The sequence below is a fragment of the Uloborus diversus genome, chromosome 9 (genome assembly GCF_026930045.1).
Source record: "Uloborus diversus isolate 005 chromosome 9, Udiv.v.3.1, whole genome shotgun sequence".
Taxonomy (NCBI): Eukaryota; Metazoa; Arthropoda; class Arachnida; order Araneae; family Uloboridae; genus Uloborus; species Uloborus diversus.
In genome coordinates this window covers 64580542-64600231 of record NC_072739.1, presented here as the reverse complement: position 1 = coordinate 64600231, position 19690 = coordinate 64580542, and the positions used below count along the sequence as shown (strand labels likewise).

General features: G+C 29.3%; 1 protein-coding gene across 2 annotated transcripts in view; it reads left to right on the top strand.

The window, feature by feature from the left end:
- LOC129229249 (glycerol-3-phosphate acyltransferase 1, mitochondrial-like) overlaps nt 1–19690 on the top strand; it is a 45602-nt gene that overhangs the window by 3466 nt on the left and 22446 nt on the right. For both annotated transcript variants that reach the window (XR_008581075.1, XM_054863514.1), the window contains exons 2-13: nt 23–133; nt 1231–1301; nt 3337–3432; nt 4564–4607; nt 4689–4788; nt 5818–5914; nt 6032–6168; nt 12507–12597; nt 15839–15968; nt 17381–17463; nt 19315–19428; nt 19511–19679. Coding sequence is in view for 1 of the 2 variants with exons in the window: in XM_054863514.1 (XP_054719489.1) it covers nt 23–133; nt 1231–1301; nt 3337–3432; nt 4564–4607; nt 4689–4788; nt 5818–5914; nt 6032–6168; nt 12507–12597; nt 15839–15968; nt 17381–17463; nt 19315–19428; nt 19511–19679 (1243 nt within the window). In the remaining variant the exon portion in view is untranslated. The remainder of the gene's footprint in view (nt 1–22; nt 134–1230; nt 1302–3336; nt 3433–4563; nt 4608–4688; nt 4789–5817; nt 5915–6031; nt 6169–12506; nt 12598–15838; nt 15969–17380; nt 17464–19314; nt 19429–19510; nt 19680–19690) is intronic.

Genomic DNA, 19690 nt, shown 5'->3' with positions numbered 1-19690 from the left:
ACTATGACTTCTTTTTTTTCAGCCAAGGTATGATAATCTTGCTCAGTTTAAGATGGCTCCTTGTGTTGATGCTGAGAATAAACCCAGGCCTTTCGTGGGAACTCCATGTTTAAAATGTCTTCCTATAAGTAAAGTGAGTTTTCTCATTGATCAACATTGTATTTTGATTTTGACATTATAAAAAAAAAAATTTCTGTAACTTTAATAAATTTAACCTATTATGTGAAATTTTTTAGGACTTTAAAAGCCTTTCCACTCACTTTTCTAACTCCTATGTACAAACCACAGTTGATTAAATTTAAGTAATATTAAGGGTGAATTAGGATGGTTTTGAATATATGTATACCTTTTTCTATGAGGTAACAAAAATTTTAATTATAAATTACAACTTCCATAAATATTGAAATAATAATAATAATGAGATAAGCATGCATTTTTTTTTACTTGCTTTCTGTTTTTCTTTCTTATTTTATTATTTTTTTATTTTTATTTATTTATTTATTTTTTCTTGGTAACATGCTGTATGTAAGAAGGAAAGGGATGTAAGTGGCAAAATTAAAAATTTGGAGATAACCAGTACAAATGGCAGGTGAATCTCTCCTCTGTCTTGAGAAAAGATATAGTACTTGTAGCCTTGGTAGGTAATGTTATACAGCATGATTTAGAAAAACTTTTCAATAAAAACCTACCTTTCTCAAAACTTGAAAATGTCCACTTACACCCCTTTGCTACTCCTTGCCTCATATGTTACCCTTGTAACCTGTGTACATATATTTCTTAAAGTGTAGAAAATGTATGGTTCTAAATTATTTATGTTATCCCATAAATTCTGTGTATCTTTTTTTTCTTTTTTTGAAGTATTTATTTAGTAATATTAATATATTTTATACCTTCTACTTTTGTTACCCGCCCTCCCCCTCCCCACCCGGAACCATTTTAATATTTTCTAACACTTTTCTTGTAAGTTTTTCATGCATTTTTATTCATCAGATTTTTATTTATTTATTTATTTTTTTATTTTTTTTCCTTAATATTGGTATTTATCCTGTATTTCTCGAATTTGCTTTTTGTTATTTCACATAACATATTTCAGCATTTGAAATCCTTAGAAAGAACAATTAGTCACTTTCAACTTATTATTTTAATACTCGTTCACTGTATTATTGAACTGCTTGTATTTGTGGCACATGTATATATGTATTGCATGTTTTAATTGAAAATATTTTCTAGGCTAATATTCAAGATAGTAGCGTTTTTTGTCTGAGTGTTTGCAATGTACTTCATATTCCATTTTTCAATAGGTAAATATCTTTTAGTGTGGATTTTGTGCAAAAATTATCTCATGGTTTTTTACAAAGTTGCCAGTAATCCCTAGAATCTCTCGCTTTGCGGTTCATTTCTCTTGATTTTTATTTTTGTTTTATTTATTTTATTTTTTTCAAATTTTTATTTTTAATTTGACTTAATACTTTTATATTTAAATAAAATTGCTTCACTGTGGTTTTCTGCTGCATTCTATTGTGTGAGACGATGCAATTTGAGACCTCTCCCTCTCACTGTTCAATTACTGCATCAATCAAAAAAATTCCATTTCCTGGGAATTGCCTATTCAATCTGTACAGTGAAATCAGCATCAAATTTAGCAGATTTGAAAAATTAATCAATATTTAAAACCTTTACTTTTTAATATTTCATTGCTTTTTATACTTTTCACTGCTAGAATAAATGCAGAAGTGAACTACAAATTTATTAAACAGCAATTTTTAATGAATTAAGCGGTTTTGCAGGAAATTACTCCTGTAACCAATATTTTTGGCCTACAATATTTTGATCTATTTTAAGAAATTACAGGGTTCGTACTGGTCATGGAAATCCTGGAAAGTCATGGAAAAAAAATAACTAAATTTCAGACCTGGAAAAGTCATGGAAAATTGAAATTTTCATTCAAAGTCATGGAAATTTATTTCAAGTCATGGAAAAAGGTCCTGGACAAAGAGAAAGTCACAGTAACTAAAAGAACGTTAGAAATCTTAAGTTAATTAATAGTATAGCGCATAAAAGTTACTAAAAGTCAAAAATTGAACAATCCAAAAATCAAATCTGAATTTTGAAATCTCATTGCATCCACTTCTGTCGCTACCACTCGCCTTTTCTAGTGATGTGATTTTACTGCTTGGGCATCACTTATTTTGAATTAATTATTATTTTCAACACTTCTTATGTTTTATATTCTGTAGTAGCAAACTTGCAAGTTCTTGGTTTGGCCACGCCACTCTAAAAACGCAATTCAATTGCATCCAAGTTGGTTTCCATCACTCGTAATAACTTTATTATAAAATTTATCAGAGTTTATCTTAATTTGTTGAAGGTTTTAGAAAATAAAGATCGTTAGTCAGGTGATAAAATACAGAAAAGGGGGAATTCTAATACTCTAAAACAGTAGTGCCCAACATACGGCCCGCAAAACTAATCCATGCAGCCCACTGCTACCTTCAATGTCGAAAATCACACATTATGTGTTGAAATTTCCGAATTTTTCAATTTATATGCATTTGAAAATGTGCAAAAAAGTAAACAAAACAAGTACTTTTGAATCAGAAGATTTATTCATTACTGAATGGTTTTTTTTTTATATAATTACCTGGATTAGAAACATAAACTAAACTATGTGGCTTTACTTTAAAGAACCAGTTGCCTTTGTCCCATTGATTATCATTCTACCTGTTTATAAAAAAAAGTATTAGACATTTAAGCATCATTATATTCCATTTACTGCAATTTTACTTTACTTAAACTTATATGATGACAACAAATAAGAATAGTTTAGTTTTTTAAATGTACTGATATTTTTTCCCATTACGCGTAAGTGCTTCAATGAAGTAGTGGCATTCATGTAGAAGTTTTTGCTAATGCTAATTTCTAAAAATGCCAAGTTCGATACTAAATAGTGTTATTCCTGTTAGATATTAAATAATGCTGTAACAAGGTCATGAAAATTTTTATTGAAGTCATGAAAAAGACTTGGAAAAGTCATGGAATTTTTTCATCCAAATAGAGTATGAACCCTGAAATTAGGTCATTTTCTTCAATTTGGGTAAAATCTTGAAAATGCATTAGGCAGATGAGGTTGAATGATTTGATAACATTATGAAGTTGATAACATTAACTGAAATCAAAATAAGAGGAAGTTAATGTATTTTCATTTTTTTTTTTTTTTTTTTTACAATTATTCATAAAAACCCTTATTTCTTTTCAAAGATTGCTTTTATTGTTCCACCCTACTTGTTCTTAAATACACCTTGATTGCACTTAAAAATGTTTGTTTGTTTTTTCCAGTGCTTGTTTTTCATTAGATGTTTCTCATGCATTAAACATTCTAAAAAGTTCATCTCTTTATCCTGATGTATCTGCAAAAGTTCTTACAAGTGAAAGGTAAATATAATAAGTGCAGAAGAAATTTAAGACATTATTCTGATGAATTTTGAGTAAAATGCATCAAAATTGAGCGATTTGCTTTAAAAAAATTCTAAGGGAATTTTTAAAAATATTTTCCAACACTATTTGATGCTGAAGCAACATTGAATAGGGAAGTGCTGAACAAAGAAAATGAGTGTTTCAGAGCAAATTATGCTAAAATTGAAAGTTGTCCTCTATAAGTTTGTTTGCCCTTTAACGGAATGCTTTGCCTTCATGTGATCAAGAAAAAACTCTACAAAGTGCTCATGAACTGCAGGATATGGTTGTAAGCATGTGATTGATTTCAATTTATTGAAATCTTGCCCTAAGTTAGCTGCATGTACTTTTTCACATCGTTCTGAAGACTTGCCGCTAATCCATAGTTATTTTTGAAGTGATGGCCTCATGCCTTGAAATTATTTTGGCAGCAAATACATTGTAATTTTCTTAGTTTCAAATATAGAGCTTATAGTTTAAATAATATAGCAATATCAACTCATCTTTTGTGTGATTGATATGAAGGTTATTATTCGTACATTAGGGTTTAATGTAATTTAAAATATACCTATATATTCACTTATTGTATTAACTCAAATCTAAGATGCATTTTTTTTTAATTTAAAAAAATAAATGAGGGGGCATTTTACAATTGCATTTAATCTGTTAAAATTGACCATTATTTAAGACATGAGAGAGTCTGTGTCTTAGATTCAAGTAAAGATGATATTTCATTCATTTCTACATTTATATTTATTTATTCATATTTGTGCTTTTTTATTTTCATGTTTAAATACTTATTGCTACTTTTAGTTGTTTTTAAGTTCATTTGAATTTTACACAAGTCACTTTTAGTTTGATTTCGACTTTGAGTTGATATCCTATCAATAAGGTATTACAGTGATGGATATTTATAAAATCAATCTTATTTTGTTTCTTTCATATTTTATTTCATTTCTTGCAATAAGTCAACTGTCATGTTCTCCCTTCCAAATGTGTTGCATACATTTTAATAATTTATGCTAGAGGTTGTCACTATGTACCTTTAGTTTAAAATATTTCTGTTATTTTCAAAACTGGAAATTAATACTGTGTCTTTTTGTATTTCAGTGTGGTTACATCCATTCAAGATGAATTGCAAAAGCTTGAACTGAGTATTCGCATTTTATTTAAATTTTATATTTGAAGCAAATTTGTTATAGTAATTATTTATGAATAACAGTTTGTCTTTTTAGATGAAGAAATAGAAAATAGATCTACTGCTATCACATTACATAATTTGGCAAAACAACTTTTAGACAAAATGAAATCATCTGTATCTACAGTATGTTTATGGTGAGAAATGCTTCGAAAAAAATTCATTTATGGTTTTTTCTCTTATCTTAATACTTGACTTTCTGCCATGTGCATTAACTTTAAAAAAAAAAAAAAAAAAAAAAAAAAAAAAAATTGCTTTTAAATGAGAGCATCTAGTTTGTCTAAGACCATAGGTGGAATTTTTTCAAGGGGTTTTACCTGATGTTCTGAAATTCCAGTATATTTGAAATACTAATCTTTGAATGAATATAGATGCATATGGGTTGTTCATGCTTCGAACCACAGTAAACAGGTGGTTTCAAACACGGAAAGCATGTGCATTTGTGAGCGAGCCTATGAAAAAGTGTTGCATATTTCACTGGTTATTAGACAAAGAAATGCATGATCTGATTATGCATTAAGGATCAATGATTAAATCATTGATCCTTAACACCTTCAAAATGTCTAATAAAAATTGTAGATTTTATACATTTCAATGGTAGAGGTGCCTACCCCTTGCATATTGATTAAACTCAGCGTTTAAGCCAAGTTTAAAAATTCTTTAGCAAAAAAACTAAAATTGGGGGAAAAGTCTTTAGCAAAATGCTAAAATTCAGGTTTGACATCTTCGAAGAAATAAATGCACGTTATGTGATATCTTTTTAAAATTTGAAATGAAAAATTCAGAATTGTTCTTGATATTGAGGGAGCAAACTTTTTTTTTCTGAAAACCCCCAATAATGTATTTATTGGGGGGACAAAATGCCCATTAAGACGAAATATTGTTCAACTTAATAACAGTTTATGCATGTTAGATATGATTTATAAATATGATTAAGTTCCATATCGCTTCCTCTCTCTGACTGTACACTTTTCCCCCCTTCTTTTTCTTGTTATATTGGAGCAAAAAAGCGAAAATGCTTTGTTCCATTTGTCGTAATTTGAATAGTATTTTCGCATTTTGCGAGAAATGCGACCGTAGCGGAAACCCTGATTAAACTAAATTACTTTTTCAATCAATGCTACAATTCAATCTAGTATTCATTAATTTCATTTTTTTCCTTTTAGGTTCACTGCTTCAATTCTTCACTCTGTATTAAATAAAATTGTTGATGGAATTTTAGTTCATAAAGGCCATATAGAGATATTGAAAACTTCTAGTCAAGTATTAAAATTTATTTTTCATTGCATTGAAACTTTAAATTTTAAGCAGTTTCATTTAACATGTTTGACTTTAAAGACTTTGATCAATCATTGTAATTTTCTGTTTTTTTGCTTTCAGGACAAAATACCTTTTGTCTATCTTCCTCTCCACCGCAGTCATTTGGATTATATTTTAATTTCATACATTCTGTTTATGAATTCTCTTCAAGTTCCACTTGTTGCTGCTGGCGATAACCTATTTGTGCCATTTTTCGGGTATGTGAATGATTGCATTTTGTATAAATTCTGTTTATGCATTTGAAATATCTAAAATACAGTTGAAATTTCTTACAAAATGCCAAAAATTCATGATTTTGTTCCTATTAGACACTGAAACTCTGAATGAGAAAACTAAAAAGAAGATGAAGAAATGCATAGAAATTCTTAAAAAATGGTTTCTACTATTTTATAATTTGACACACACTTTGTAGTCTAATTGCATTGAAAAAAATATAATTTTCTTGTTTAGTTTGAACATTTTTGGGAAAAAAAATCCTTTATACTTAGTTACTCTTAGGCCTACTAAATTTCACCATTCAAATAAATTGGCATGAAATGCCTACTGCAATTTGTATATTGACTTTTTCTGGCCGCATTTGATGAAATTGTGCTAAAGTAGTATTTTTTTCCTCAATGAAAGTTATACTGTTCTATCTCTGAGTAAATTGAAATGCCTAGAGGTAAAAAGGTGTTTGGGCTTTTTTCTCTACAAATAGCTTAAATACACATCCTTTTGATACCTACTAGGCTTTCTACAACTGCAATAAATGCTGAATTCTTTCTAAAAGGTTTTTATATTGAATAATGAAAGTTTTTAGTGACCAGTTCGGAATTTTTTTTGGCTGAATCTTAACTTGCAATTTCATGATTGTATTTTACATGAAATTTTCAACATTTTAACTAAATAACAAACCAAACTTTATTCGCAAAACGTTGGCCTTCGCCATGATTTTATATTAAGCGAATTGAACTGTATGTTGCACAGAGATGTAATATTTGTCTGAATGCCCAAGTTAACTTCAAGGCAAGTTTTTGCAATTTAAGTAAAAAAAATTTCCTTATTAAATAAATAAAATTTAAGAGCAAATTTTCTTTAAATATTGCAGTGTCATGCAGAGACATCTCTTTGAGTCCTCAAGAAATTAATAACTTGTAAAATTATTTTTTTTTTGAACCAGTTTAGCCTTTTAATTTTTAGAATTGTCTTTTTGTGAAGGAAATTTGACTGCTTACATTGATTAAGCATATCTAACACGTTTATGCTGAAATATATATGATATTATTTTCAGTAAAATACCACCCTATAGCCAAGGCTAAAGCAGAAATACACCACCAGCTCAGTCATTCCATCCGGGGACTGCAGTTTTGTGCTTATTTGCACTCATCAGCCCAGAATAGGAAATAATAGAGCTATAGATTTAAAACCTTTTTAGGGAGCCAAGATAGCCAAGCAAACTTCAGGCTTGGAGTAATCGCCGATTACGTAATCGTAATCTGCGTAATCGATTACATTTTTGTGTAATTGTAATCATAATCATAATCTGTCAATGGGACACTCGTAATCTTGTAATCGTAATTTTAATCAAGTGTTTCTTGCATAATTGTAATTGTAATCTAAATTTAGATAATCGTAATTTTGTTCCATAATCGTGTAATCCCAACTTGCTGAAAGGGAAAACTTTCAAGTTGCGTTTCTACAATGCTATGCAGACGATGGGATCTGGACTGAGGAAAAGATAAGACTTCAATAGAAACGTACAAAGGACTAGACAGCAGAGCCTTTAGGCCCTGCTGTTAAAAGGGCTCGTTGGTGAAGGGTCATAAACATGCCGCATCTTAGTGGGTTTTGCACCCTGTAGGTGTCATTGACAGGAACGCGTCCCCAAGTTGGATTGGTCATCAATTTTCCTTTTTATCTGTGAATGACAGACAAACAAGCGGAGCTACTGCCTCGGAAAGAGAATAATATCAACAGTGCTGTACGAACACATGTTTTCGTTTCGACAAAATTCTAAAAAAACAGTTTTATGCCTTTGGTGTTTTTTTTTTTTTTTTACTTTCATTGGCGGAAGATGAGGAATTTTGTCAAAAGAAGAGCAAATTTGGATTTGCACTTCAGTGCTCATTCACACGCACTATCTTAGCGGTTCTTTGATTTTTGTGATGACATCACTCTGGTAAGTGATTTTTCAAAATATTTTCACATCTAATTTAATTTTAAATTTATGCTTTATATTTCAGTGCTGATACTTTTTAATAGGTATATAAGAGAAAAAAAAAGTTTGCATTTAAAGATTTTAAAAACATTTGTTTTAACCTTTGTAAAAACATTTGTTTTTGAAACTGAGGTATAAAAATATCAATATAAAATTCTTATGCATGTGGGGGGAAAAATAATGCCTGAAAATCATAGCAAAACTTATTATACTCATTTTTACTTTTTAAAGTGCTTTCCAATTATATTGCTTTAAGAGTGTTCAAGCACTATCTTGAGGACCTCCTGACCAAAAATTCGCAATACTCTAATACGACAGTAAAAAAGCTGTTGTCAGCACTAACTTCTAGAATGAGTCACTATGAAGAATCGGAAGCATTTCAAGTGGCTTCATTTTTAGACCCAAGGCTCAAATGCAACTGGTAAGATTCAAGCACAAAAAATAAAATAAAAGAGATTATCGAGAAAGAAATAATGTCAAACAAAGACTGTCATAACATTTGCACTGAATCAGAAGATAAGGACACAAAAGATGTGTCACCAAAACAGCCTGCAAAAAAAAGGGAAATTGTTCGCATTTTTAGAAAAACCAGCCAGCACTTACAAAAATAATAATTCTTTAATACAGGAGAAAATCGAAAGCGAAATAAATGCGTATGAAACTAGCGTACCAAATGGGCATAATATTGATCCCCTAGAATACTGGGGATCCAATATTCATGTATACCCATTACTGAGCAAAATTGCTCCCAAGTACTTGTCAATTTGTGCATCATCTGCACCTGTTGAGCGGTTATTCAGTATTGCCTGAAAGTTTTATACCTCACGGAGAATGAGGATGAAACATGATGCATTTAAAGCATTGGTATTATTAAAATGCAATAAAAAATTGTCTTGATTGCAGTATTTATTTTGAACATTTATTTTCCTATCATTTATTTATACTATTTGAATATATTTTAATACTATGCATGTTTTGCAAAATTAAATACATAGGGGTTTTTTTTTTTTCAAAAATAGGTTGAATTAAATAATATTATAGCAAATTGTGGAGAATAGAATGTCGAAATATAGTACATAAATTTTAGAAACTGTATTGGTTGTATGAAAAATAATAATGAAAATTTAAAATCATGTACAAAATGCATTATAATGTGGCAAGTCATTTGGATATGGGACACCTAATTACCTGTGCAGGATATATGGTCAAAATAGTTATGTAGCATTTAAAAGCACAATCAAAAATCATAATTTTTTAACTATCACATTGTTGCCGCAAAATAATAATGAGAATAATATAGTATATGTGTGCATGTATTTTCCTCTCACGAGTCTGTAATCGTAATCAAAATCGTAATCGGCACATCGTAATTGTAATCGATTACATTTTTGACATAATCTAATCGTTGCTGTAATCGTAATTACGTTTTGGCAGAGGATTATAATCGTAATCATAATTGTAATCTCCTATTTTTCGAGCTGGTAATCATAATCGTAATCGATTACATTTTCTCGTAATCAACTCCAAGCCTGCTGGTAGCTAATATAAAATTAGCACAAACCAGATGGGTGACCGAAAAAATGGTTCAGTTCAACTTGAAGATTAAAGGTAAGGCATGGTAACTGCTGTCCTTTGGATAGAATGATTAAGCTGGTGCTGTATTTTATGTATTTCTGCCATAGCCCTGGCTATAGGGCGGTAACTTACTAAAAGTATACTAGATTTTGAATTTAAGAAAAAGATAGTCCCCCCCCCCCTGCCCTCATAATCTATGTATGATAACAACTCTAAATTACAGTCGGACCCTGATTTAACGAATTCACTGGGACCGAAATTTTTATACGTTAAATCAAGGTTATTTGTAATATGGGGGGGGGGGGAATTGCAATTACCTTATCTAAAAGCCCTAATAAGCAACTGCAAAAAAATATCCGTAATTAGAAAGTGTGCACTTTTTATTCGGCATTTCGCGACTAATTACACTCTAGTTAATTTAAAATTTTAAAGTGCTGTGTAATATATGTTTGATAATTTTTCCTTGATGCTTCACTCTTATTATGTAGTTCACTTTCGTCTTTATGGTGAGAAGAAAATACTGTGTTGTTTACAGCCTGTTGCATGAGATATGTTTTTAGTTTCCAGGCCATGTAAAGCATTTGAAAAAGTAAAAGTTTTAATGGGAGTTTCACTATCGCTTTCTGCATCAGAATCGCTATTTATTGGTTACCCCGTCATTTGTCAAAAATTGCTGATCCCAAGAAAAGTATTTTTCTGCTTCAGACAATATGGAAAATATAATTTTCTGAAACATTTTTAATATTTCCTTACTCAAATGAATTTTTTTTAAAAAAATCGGCTGTTTAAATAATTTATTAATTCGGGTTTTAATGTTTGGTAAGTACGGGGTTTTGCCTTCATTTTAGTCCGGGGAAAAAGAAAAATTTGCTAAATCACGAAATTCGTTAAATCGGAGTCCGACTGTATATCGTTCAATTGAAATACTGACCATACAATTATTTAGAAAGAAAATGACTAAACCGCTTTTGGAGCAAAACTGTATGACGTACGCCCTTTTGGCACAATCAAATAACAAAGTAAAACAACTCACTTCTGTTTGAAAGTAATTCCTGTTTTGCCTTTTTTTTTTTTTTTTTTTCAAATCTGAATACATCAAATTTTTAGATACAAACTTTTGGAAATTAGTTAACACAAATCTTCTTTTATAAATTCTATTTTTTCCTCACCAGCCTTACTTATACTTTTGTTTAGCTTTCGATGTATCATGGCAAAATTGTTTTTAAGAATAAAAACATTTGCATTTTTTTTAAAATTTATATTGCTTTATGATTTTATTTCAAAAAGAGTGCTAGGGAGAATTTTTCCTCATGCGTTATTGTGGAACAAACCTCATAATTTCAAGGAAGCTGCAGTTGGTTGAACTAGGCTTAATCTCTTTTGGCACAAAACTTGTTTGCAACTTAATTGTTTTTTGGAAAAAAGACAAATTTCACCCTCTGTTTTCAATATGACTAAGCTTTGTTTAGGAAATCTACTTATTGTAAATATATTGTTAGACATATGTTGCTATATTTTCAATCAAAAAGTGCATTTTTGAAATTTTTAAATTAACACCTTTTGGAAACAAGCTCTTCAAATATTTATGACGCAAATACAGTTTGAATTTTGAGGAAGGAAATTTTTGCTTTAGGAAAAACTTAAAGCTTAAAAAATCTCCTGGAACTTTGATGTCCTTCTGGAATAAAAGTAGTGTACCTAAATTGAGTATTAAGAGTTCTTATGAGGAAATTATTTTTGTTTAATACATTATTCAAAGTTCAAGTGATAAAACCAAAAATAACACCTTTCCTCGAATGTTACAAATGTAGCAGATATGGTATAAATTCAGCATACTAATAATTTTGGCACGTAGGGAAAACATAAAGACCTGAATGTGTGAAATGAAAAGTTACAGTTGAGATAATTTCTTGCTAGATTTATTTGTACAGTTTGTTTAAATATGAAGAATTTTTTCGTTTCTGTGGTTTTTAGGTTTTCCTTAGATTCTATTTCCCTCAAAATTATCTGCAAAACATTGAGTTCATTCTGCATTAATGTGTATTTTATCCTTACAAGCCTTGTTAAGGAACTTTGCTCTTGTAATAGAAAGATTGAGTCAGATAGTTTTTTGAATATTGGTGTCTGTAGTGTTAAGGTAAATTAATGTTTAGATGCAAAATAATTTGGTTGTAATTGTGCTGATCTTAAATTTCTGTTTCCCACAAAATTATCCACAAGACTTGAGCTGACTTGAACTGAGTTCATTTTGTATTATGTGTCCTTTTCCCTTACTAGCCATGTTAAGAAACTTCGCTTTCGTAGTTGAAAAGCTGGGTCAATCATTAATGGCTGGGTTGTGGGTAAAAAAGTTTACGCAACAGTCAATCACAGTAATTTAATTTGATAGAATAAATAATAAGTAACACAAAAAGTACAGAAATCAATGCTGTAACAAACCTAATTGATTCTAGCCCTCTCCTTGCTCACAGAAAAAAAAAAGCATTTTTGCTGATTATTATTTTCTTTTAGGGAAAATTTTGTTTTGAATATGATTTAAAATTATATCAAACAAATAATCTAATAGGTTTTATTACGTAGGGTTTCTTTTGCATTATTTCACAAATATATTATCAGTTCTAGGGAAGAAAAACTAAGTTATTGTGAACAAAACAAACTTTTTTATAAATATTTGTTCTAAAAATTTAAATTTTTCTTCAATTTTTGTGTATTAATGTTATTTACTATTTTATTCTTATGTACTCATTTCTTCCTTAATTGTAGACATGTGTTGAAGTTACTAGGAGCATTTTTTATTCATCGTCAGCGAAATCAAAAACAAAGATATCATTTGTATCAAGCAATACTCCAAAGTGTATGTATTGTCAATCTGCTGTTAAGTTCTGTGGAATAGTTGCAAGTTATGTAATCTTATTGTAAACCAATAGTGAATAGAATCACTAAATTGCATGCCCTGATTTTTGCCTCTCATGGAAATGTAGTTTCATCATTGGTTTTAGAAAAATAATAATAAAAAAATATTTTAAATTATTTGGTGCACCTGAAACTTACTAGACAGTTCATGTCATCTTTGAGCTGGATAAATAAAGATTTAAAATTCTTATTAACTTCTGGTATTTTTTAAAATCTTTTGAATATAGCATGTAATGTATATGCATATTATAATTGTGATAAATAATCTTCGGTTAACCCTCTCAAATCCGCCTACCTGAAATTTACAATTGCCTCAATTCTGCACCTTTAAAATTAAATGTATAGCAGTACTTAAGGTAGAATGTTATGAATGTTACATAAGGAGCGATACCAGTCAATAGCAGACAAATAGGAACTGCCTAAAAACTAATAACAAGCTAAAAGAATGGCTTTAAAAACTTGTTTTTTTGAATGTTTTTAATAGTTATTATTCTGTAGATTTCTTTTTTTGATATAAGTAATGGTTTTCTTTGAAAATAAGTGTTATAGTTTGGCAATATAAACATCATAAAATGTGTAAACAAATCAATGGCCTTAAATCTGCAAACTGCTTTGTCCCAAGCTGTGATGATTTCAGAGATTTGATTGCATTTTGTCAGACAGACTGAGAATAGTTTGAAAATGTCCAAACAATTAAAAAATTTGGTATAATAAATATAGGGGAATGTGGGGCAAAGTGAAATGGTTAAGATGACCGAGTTTTTTCAAATTGAACAAGTCAGAAATTTGTTTTGAAAATTACAATTTTATTTTAAAAAGTTGCATTGAAACAGTATTTTTTATTTTTGGCAGTAAATTTGAGTCTTCAAAAAAAAAAAAAATGGAAATTTTTCACTTTTTTTTTATGGGGCAAAGTGAAAAATATAATATTTTTCTAATGAAATATTTTCTAATTGATTATAAAACATATTTTTGATCAAAACAATCAGTAAATAAAAGGTTGAATGAACAAATGAAAAGATAATGAAACAATAAAGGAATAATTGAATAAATACATCAATTAATATATGAAGAAAAATAAATAAACGAGTAAAATAATGAATGAATAAGTGAATGGAGTGAATAAATAAGTGAATTATTAAATGAAGGAATGTAAATAAATTAACGAATGAAAACATGATTTATATTAAATGACTGAGTGAGTAAATGAACAAACACTTTGCCCTGTATGTACTCCACTAATTGTACAGTATTTAAAATATAATTAAGCTTAAGCTTAATATTAACTGAATTAATATTGCATTGAATACTAGGAGGTCTCAATTAATATTTAAAATGTTCATAACGAGAACTTTATCATTTTATAGTTACAAAAGTAATTTTTGACTTACAACAAAATATTACAAATTGAGTATCCATTTTTTAAAATTGCCTGCATTACCAAATGCTTTAATCTTTGGCGGTATTTTTCCCTGTCTACATATGGTACTACATAGTTAACATAATAACAGATAAGTGGAGCAGAGTAAATATTTCGCCATTTCACTTTGCCCCATGTTCCCCTACTACTGCTTGTTTGCATTCAAGAGGGTTTTTTTCCCCCATTATACTTTCTTTTTTTCTGTTTAAACTTCAAATTTTGCCTTGAAATCAATAATCTCCATACTTCTGAAAGTAGTGTGCATTGTTCAGGTACTAGTGCACAGATCTAGAGGGGGTCATGATCCTCCCTCCCTTAATTGGCCAAGTGTAGCCAAAAACTGCCTTTTAAAAACTGTATTTGCCAATTTGATACCTAAAATTATTTTCATTAGACATTTTAGTTGACAATCTCATACTTCTGCTGCGAGTGCTTGCAAATTTGGCTCAAATGTGCCTTTTAAAAAGATCCTCCCCCCCCCCCCCCCGTTATGAAATCCTGTGCAAACCAATTATTTGTTTTGATTTCAATAAAACTCACTTTGCAACATAGTGTCAGAGCAAACTCATCTTTATGTTACTTACTGCTCACTTTCATGGTTGTTTTCTGCCAAAAGTCAGAAAAAGCATTTTAAAAGTCAAAAAAAAACTTTTTTGATACATTTAAGCTAGGATCTCTCTTAAATGACTTCCAACCTCACTTTTTTTATGACTATTTTCTTAATTCCCATAGGTTACTTATATTTGTTAAAAATACCCTATGAAAAAATTACTTGCTTATCCGTGATTCACCCAAAACATTTTTTTGAAACCTTATTTTTTAAAACAATCTTCAAACTGTTCATTCATTGGCTGGACTGCTCCAATTATTTTAAGGGGTGAAAAATCTTGTTACTGGTACATGAGGAAGACAAGGCTTTCTAATTTCATTACGAAATAGCTTCTACTTAAAAGGGGTCTAGGGACTCTTAAAATATTTATATGACACAACAAATACCCATTATTTAAAAGCTCTTAACTAAATTTCTATTGAAGCTATGACTAAAATTAAATGAAAGCTGAAAATATGAGAAAAAATACATGATGCAACATAAATTTAATTAATTTTATGAAAGGAAAAAATCAATAAAATTTACTTTTTTATCAAGTTTGAAAAATAGCTTTCACTCTCTAGCACTGTAAAAAGCCTGTATAAATCTAATATTGTTTTCAAAGTATTGTTATCTGCTTCCCTCAGGACCAAAAATTTTCGCCAAAATTTTGGGGGATAGTGTTGTTTTATTTTTTATAACTAACTCTGGTTTTTAACTAGAGCTTCAGGTCATAACAATAGGCCAAAAGAACATGCATAAAAAGTTTTTTACTAAATGATTTTAAAAAATTTTGAGATACCCCCTTGCACACAAAACAAAAGACAGACTTCAGAGAAAAAGAGCCTGTTTACAAAAATTTCAATGGGGAGAGTTTACATTGTTTTAGGATAGCTCAAAAAACCTGTTTATGGTAATAAATAAGGTATCAAATTGTTCAGAACTATGTATAATATTTTTTCTCAAAATCTGTAGGTCCTTAAACCACTTAAGTTTTAAACCTCCATTCTACTGTGCTTTATATATAATGCCCAAAGTTTCCTGCAACCTCATCAAATTAACTCTTCTCTTTTTTCTGTTTAATTTTTACTGTTTCTTTTTCTTCTATTGCTGGAATGTCTTTATTGTTACATACTTTTTTTTCTTTTATTTCTAATTAGTTTATTTATGTAGTATATTACAGAGTCCTTAAAAGCAAGTCAGAACTTAGAATTCTTTATTGAAGGCGGTCGTTCCAGGTCAGGAAAGTGCCAATTGCCTAAAACTGGATTGCTTTCAATGGTAGTTAAATCAGTTTTAGATGGTAATTATGCTTTTTGATGGACATGTTTATTTTCTATTAGATAACAAGTTTTAATTGTAATTTTTCATGTAAAGGATGTCAAGAAGAAATATCAAACTGAACTAACGCTAAAAAAATAAAGAAATTACTTATGTATTCCTAAATATTGATTCTGATGCTCCAGTTAATTTAACTACAGTGAACTCCAGATTATCCATGACCTTTCATTCTGGAAAAAAAAATACTTTTTTTCGGTAATGATTAACTGATTGTTGATAAACGCAAGCAGTTTAAATTAACCTTTGTAAAATTTATTTTTTGTCATTCCTATTGCTTTCTTCCTCTCTTTTTCATGTACATCAAACCATTTAAGGTCACCAAAACCTGACTAGTTGGAACCTGATTTTTAGCTCTACACTATTTACTGCTTTGCATCTTCACTACTTACTGATTTTTAGACCTATGCACTTACATGCAAAAATTTCGTGGCCAGATCATTCTTTTAAAAATTCCTCTCCCCTCCCCTTTGAGTTTTTGGTGTAAACTAGCTTGATCTGTTGCAGTTTACCTGCTTGCACAATTTTTCTCGCATGTGTATAATCCATGTTATAATAAGCGAACTTTTACGTACATTTTTTTATATACACTCGTATAACTTTAGCTGTTGTTTAAATGTGTTCAAGTCTTATTGATATCTTTAAGCTATTGCATACACTACCATCATTTTTACCTAATTTGCTGATTTCTTTTCCGTGGTTGCTTTGCACCCCATTCCGCGGATAATCCGGAGTTTACTGTACTTTGATTGTGAGCTTTAGATTCACTGATGAAAAATACCCAAAATATTAATTAATCAATTATATGGCAGTTATTTAAAAATTATAGTTTTGTTTCTGTCTAAATTTTCTTCACAAACATTGTAATTTACTTTGTTAGCTTGTATGATGCTCTTCAATGAAACTAACATGTTTCAAAAAGCAATTGTTGGGTAACGTAAAAAACTCAAAGTATCACTGCTTTTTATTGTAGTTCCAATGCCGGTGGCAGTCACAATGAGCTGCTTTGTGTTTTTCCCCTTTTTTCTGCCATTTTTAATTATTATTTTTTACTTATAATTCTTTTAAAACAATTGCAAAACTTTTTTCTGCGTAAGTGTATGCTGTCCACTTATGTCAAAAAAAAAAAACTTAAAAATATATTAAAAGCCAGTCTCAAACAATGATTGCAATTTATCGATAATTGAACATTTGCTTTTTAATTCAAAACTTCAGCTGATTTTTAAATTCTTAGCAATTGTGGAATGTAACAGCATTAACTATTTTTATATTGAAAAAATTAGCATAAACAAGTTTTTTTCCTTTTGCGAAAACCATGTGCCAGAGTATTTGCTAATTTAATCTTCTGCTAATTTAATCTTTTTTCTTTTTGTGAAGGATGTGTTGATGATGTTTATATAGTTCCAGTTTCTGTCAGTTATGAGAAGATCATGGAAGGAAATTTTATCGCTGAACAGCTGGTAATGTATTCTTCTCCCTTTGTCTTAATTGTATAGACAAACTTTTAGCTCATCTCTCTTGTGTAAGAAGTCTCTAAAAAGGATTTAAGCAAAAATGTTACTTAGCTTTTTTTTTTTTTTTTTCAAAATTTTGACCTATTGTAATTGTTACACTTTTTTTTTTTAATCATCATTTTTCCAAATTCAATTAGAATTATTTTAGTTAATGCAACAAAAAAATTGAGAGTAGCTGCTCGAATAGTAAATAAATTGCAATATTAATATTCCTTTTAAATTGTGCAAGTTTACAAAGCAATACTAAAAGTTACCTTCTTGTTTAATATCACTCAGCTAAATCTAAATTTTAACCTAATTATAATTTTAAATATTTATTGAATTTTAAAATTTTTGTCTATTTTAATAGTTTAAAAATGACTCTAGGACTAGTTACAAATTTCAATAACATTTAAAAAGCAGGAAAAAAATTTTTTCTTTGGACTATGAACTTTTTAATTGGTGTCTTATGAAGCATTTATTTTGACTGAAGAAGAAATCTGATATTCACTATAGTTTAATAATTCATATAATGTTGCAGATCATGATTAGGGTGTTCTTCTGAAAGTTAATGTTTTATATGCACAGTAAAGGAACATCATTTATGAAAAACTAAAGAGCAATTTGGTTACAAGTCCAAATTCAAAATATCAATCATTGGGACACATCATTGTTGCCAATTTCATACAACAGGAAATCCTGTTGCCAAAACATGTTAATATGTTACAGTTAGGAATATATATGAACCACCTAATAACGTCTTAATATTTTTCACAAATGTGTAATAGAAATTTTTGCTTTAATAATGCTTTTGGTTTATAATTTGGAAATTCCATCAACTTTTTTTAAGACCCTTTTCTTTTTCACACTATTAGATACTTAAATCTTAAAATGTAAAACTTTCATTTCTTTTAAGATGCCTTATTGCTTGTTAAATAGTCATAAAACCTTTTTTTTTCCAATTAAATAAATAAAATTAAAAAAAAAAAAAACTCTTAAAATATAACTGTAGTTACTTTAAATGTAACCTTCAGAACAAGAATAATTTTTTTCTTCATTAGTTTTCTATGCTTTGAACTTCTTGTCTGTAAACTTTAAAGATTGGCAAGTGTGTAATGTTGCAGTCAGAGTTGACAAGTTTTTGACAGTTGGTAGTTTTATCCGGTTTGTACCACCGGTTTTTACTATCAGGAACTTAAATTTTTGTCCAAAATCTGCTTAAAATTGATAGTGACAACAACATCATTTCAATGAGTGAATTTTAGTTTTATAAATTTTGAATTCATACACAAAAGAAATTTTTTGACCATTTTATAACTTTAAAAATTATGTGAATAAAAAATCTCAAACGTAATTTTTCTTCAAACAATTTTCAAAGCTGAAAGAGCATTGCATTTGTCTGGTTTAATTTGCATTTTGCAAGATTACACTTAAAAAAGTAGGCATCTGTAGTTAACATTTACATATTGTATATAGGCCCATTCTAAATATTTTTGGGGAACTTGCGGTAAGAAAATAACAGTTTGAAGCTTCAAGTTATTTTAATTTAATTAATTAGTTTAATTTTTAACTTTATTGATATGATGTGAAAATTATACTTAAATATCTTTTCAGCCTGAGGAAATTTCATGTGTGTATAAAAAAATGGCGATAATAACTGTTTGACAATAGCATTATTTCATGAATAGCATCAGTGTTTGGGTTTTCGGCAGATTTTTGACATGTCACGTCAAAAACCCACAATAATTTCTTTCAAGTAATAAATTTTATGGTTTGTATTTTATTCAAATTCTATGTTTGTCCTCTTTCTTCATGCAGGGACATCCAAAGGAAAAAGAAAGTTTTTTATCCATTTTGTGCTCTATTTGGAGAATAATGCACTTGAACTATGGAAACGTCCGAGTAAATTTCTGCCAACCCTTTTCTCTTAATGTAAGTTAACACTAGAAAATATGCTAATAATTTGATTGAGTAATTTATGATAAATATGTTTGTTGACACTATTAATGTGTAGGAATTTTTGAAGACCAATTCTCATCAGTATTTACCAAATGATAATAATGGTGATACTCCTCCCGAATCATCATCATCTTTCTCATCTGATACCAGTGATTTCAAACCCAGTAATACGTCAAAGGTCACTCATTCAGTTGTGAATAGTTTAGCTCGCCATGTTATGTATGGTATGTATTTT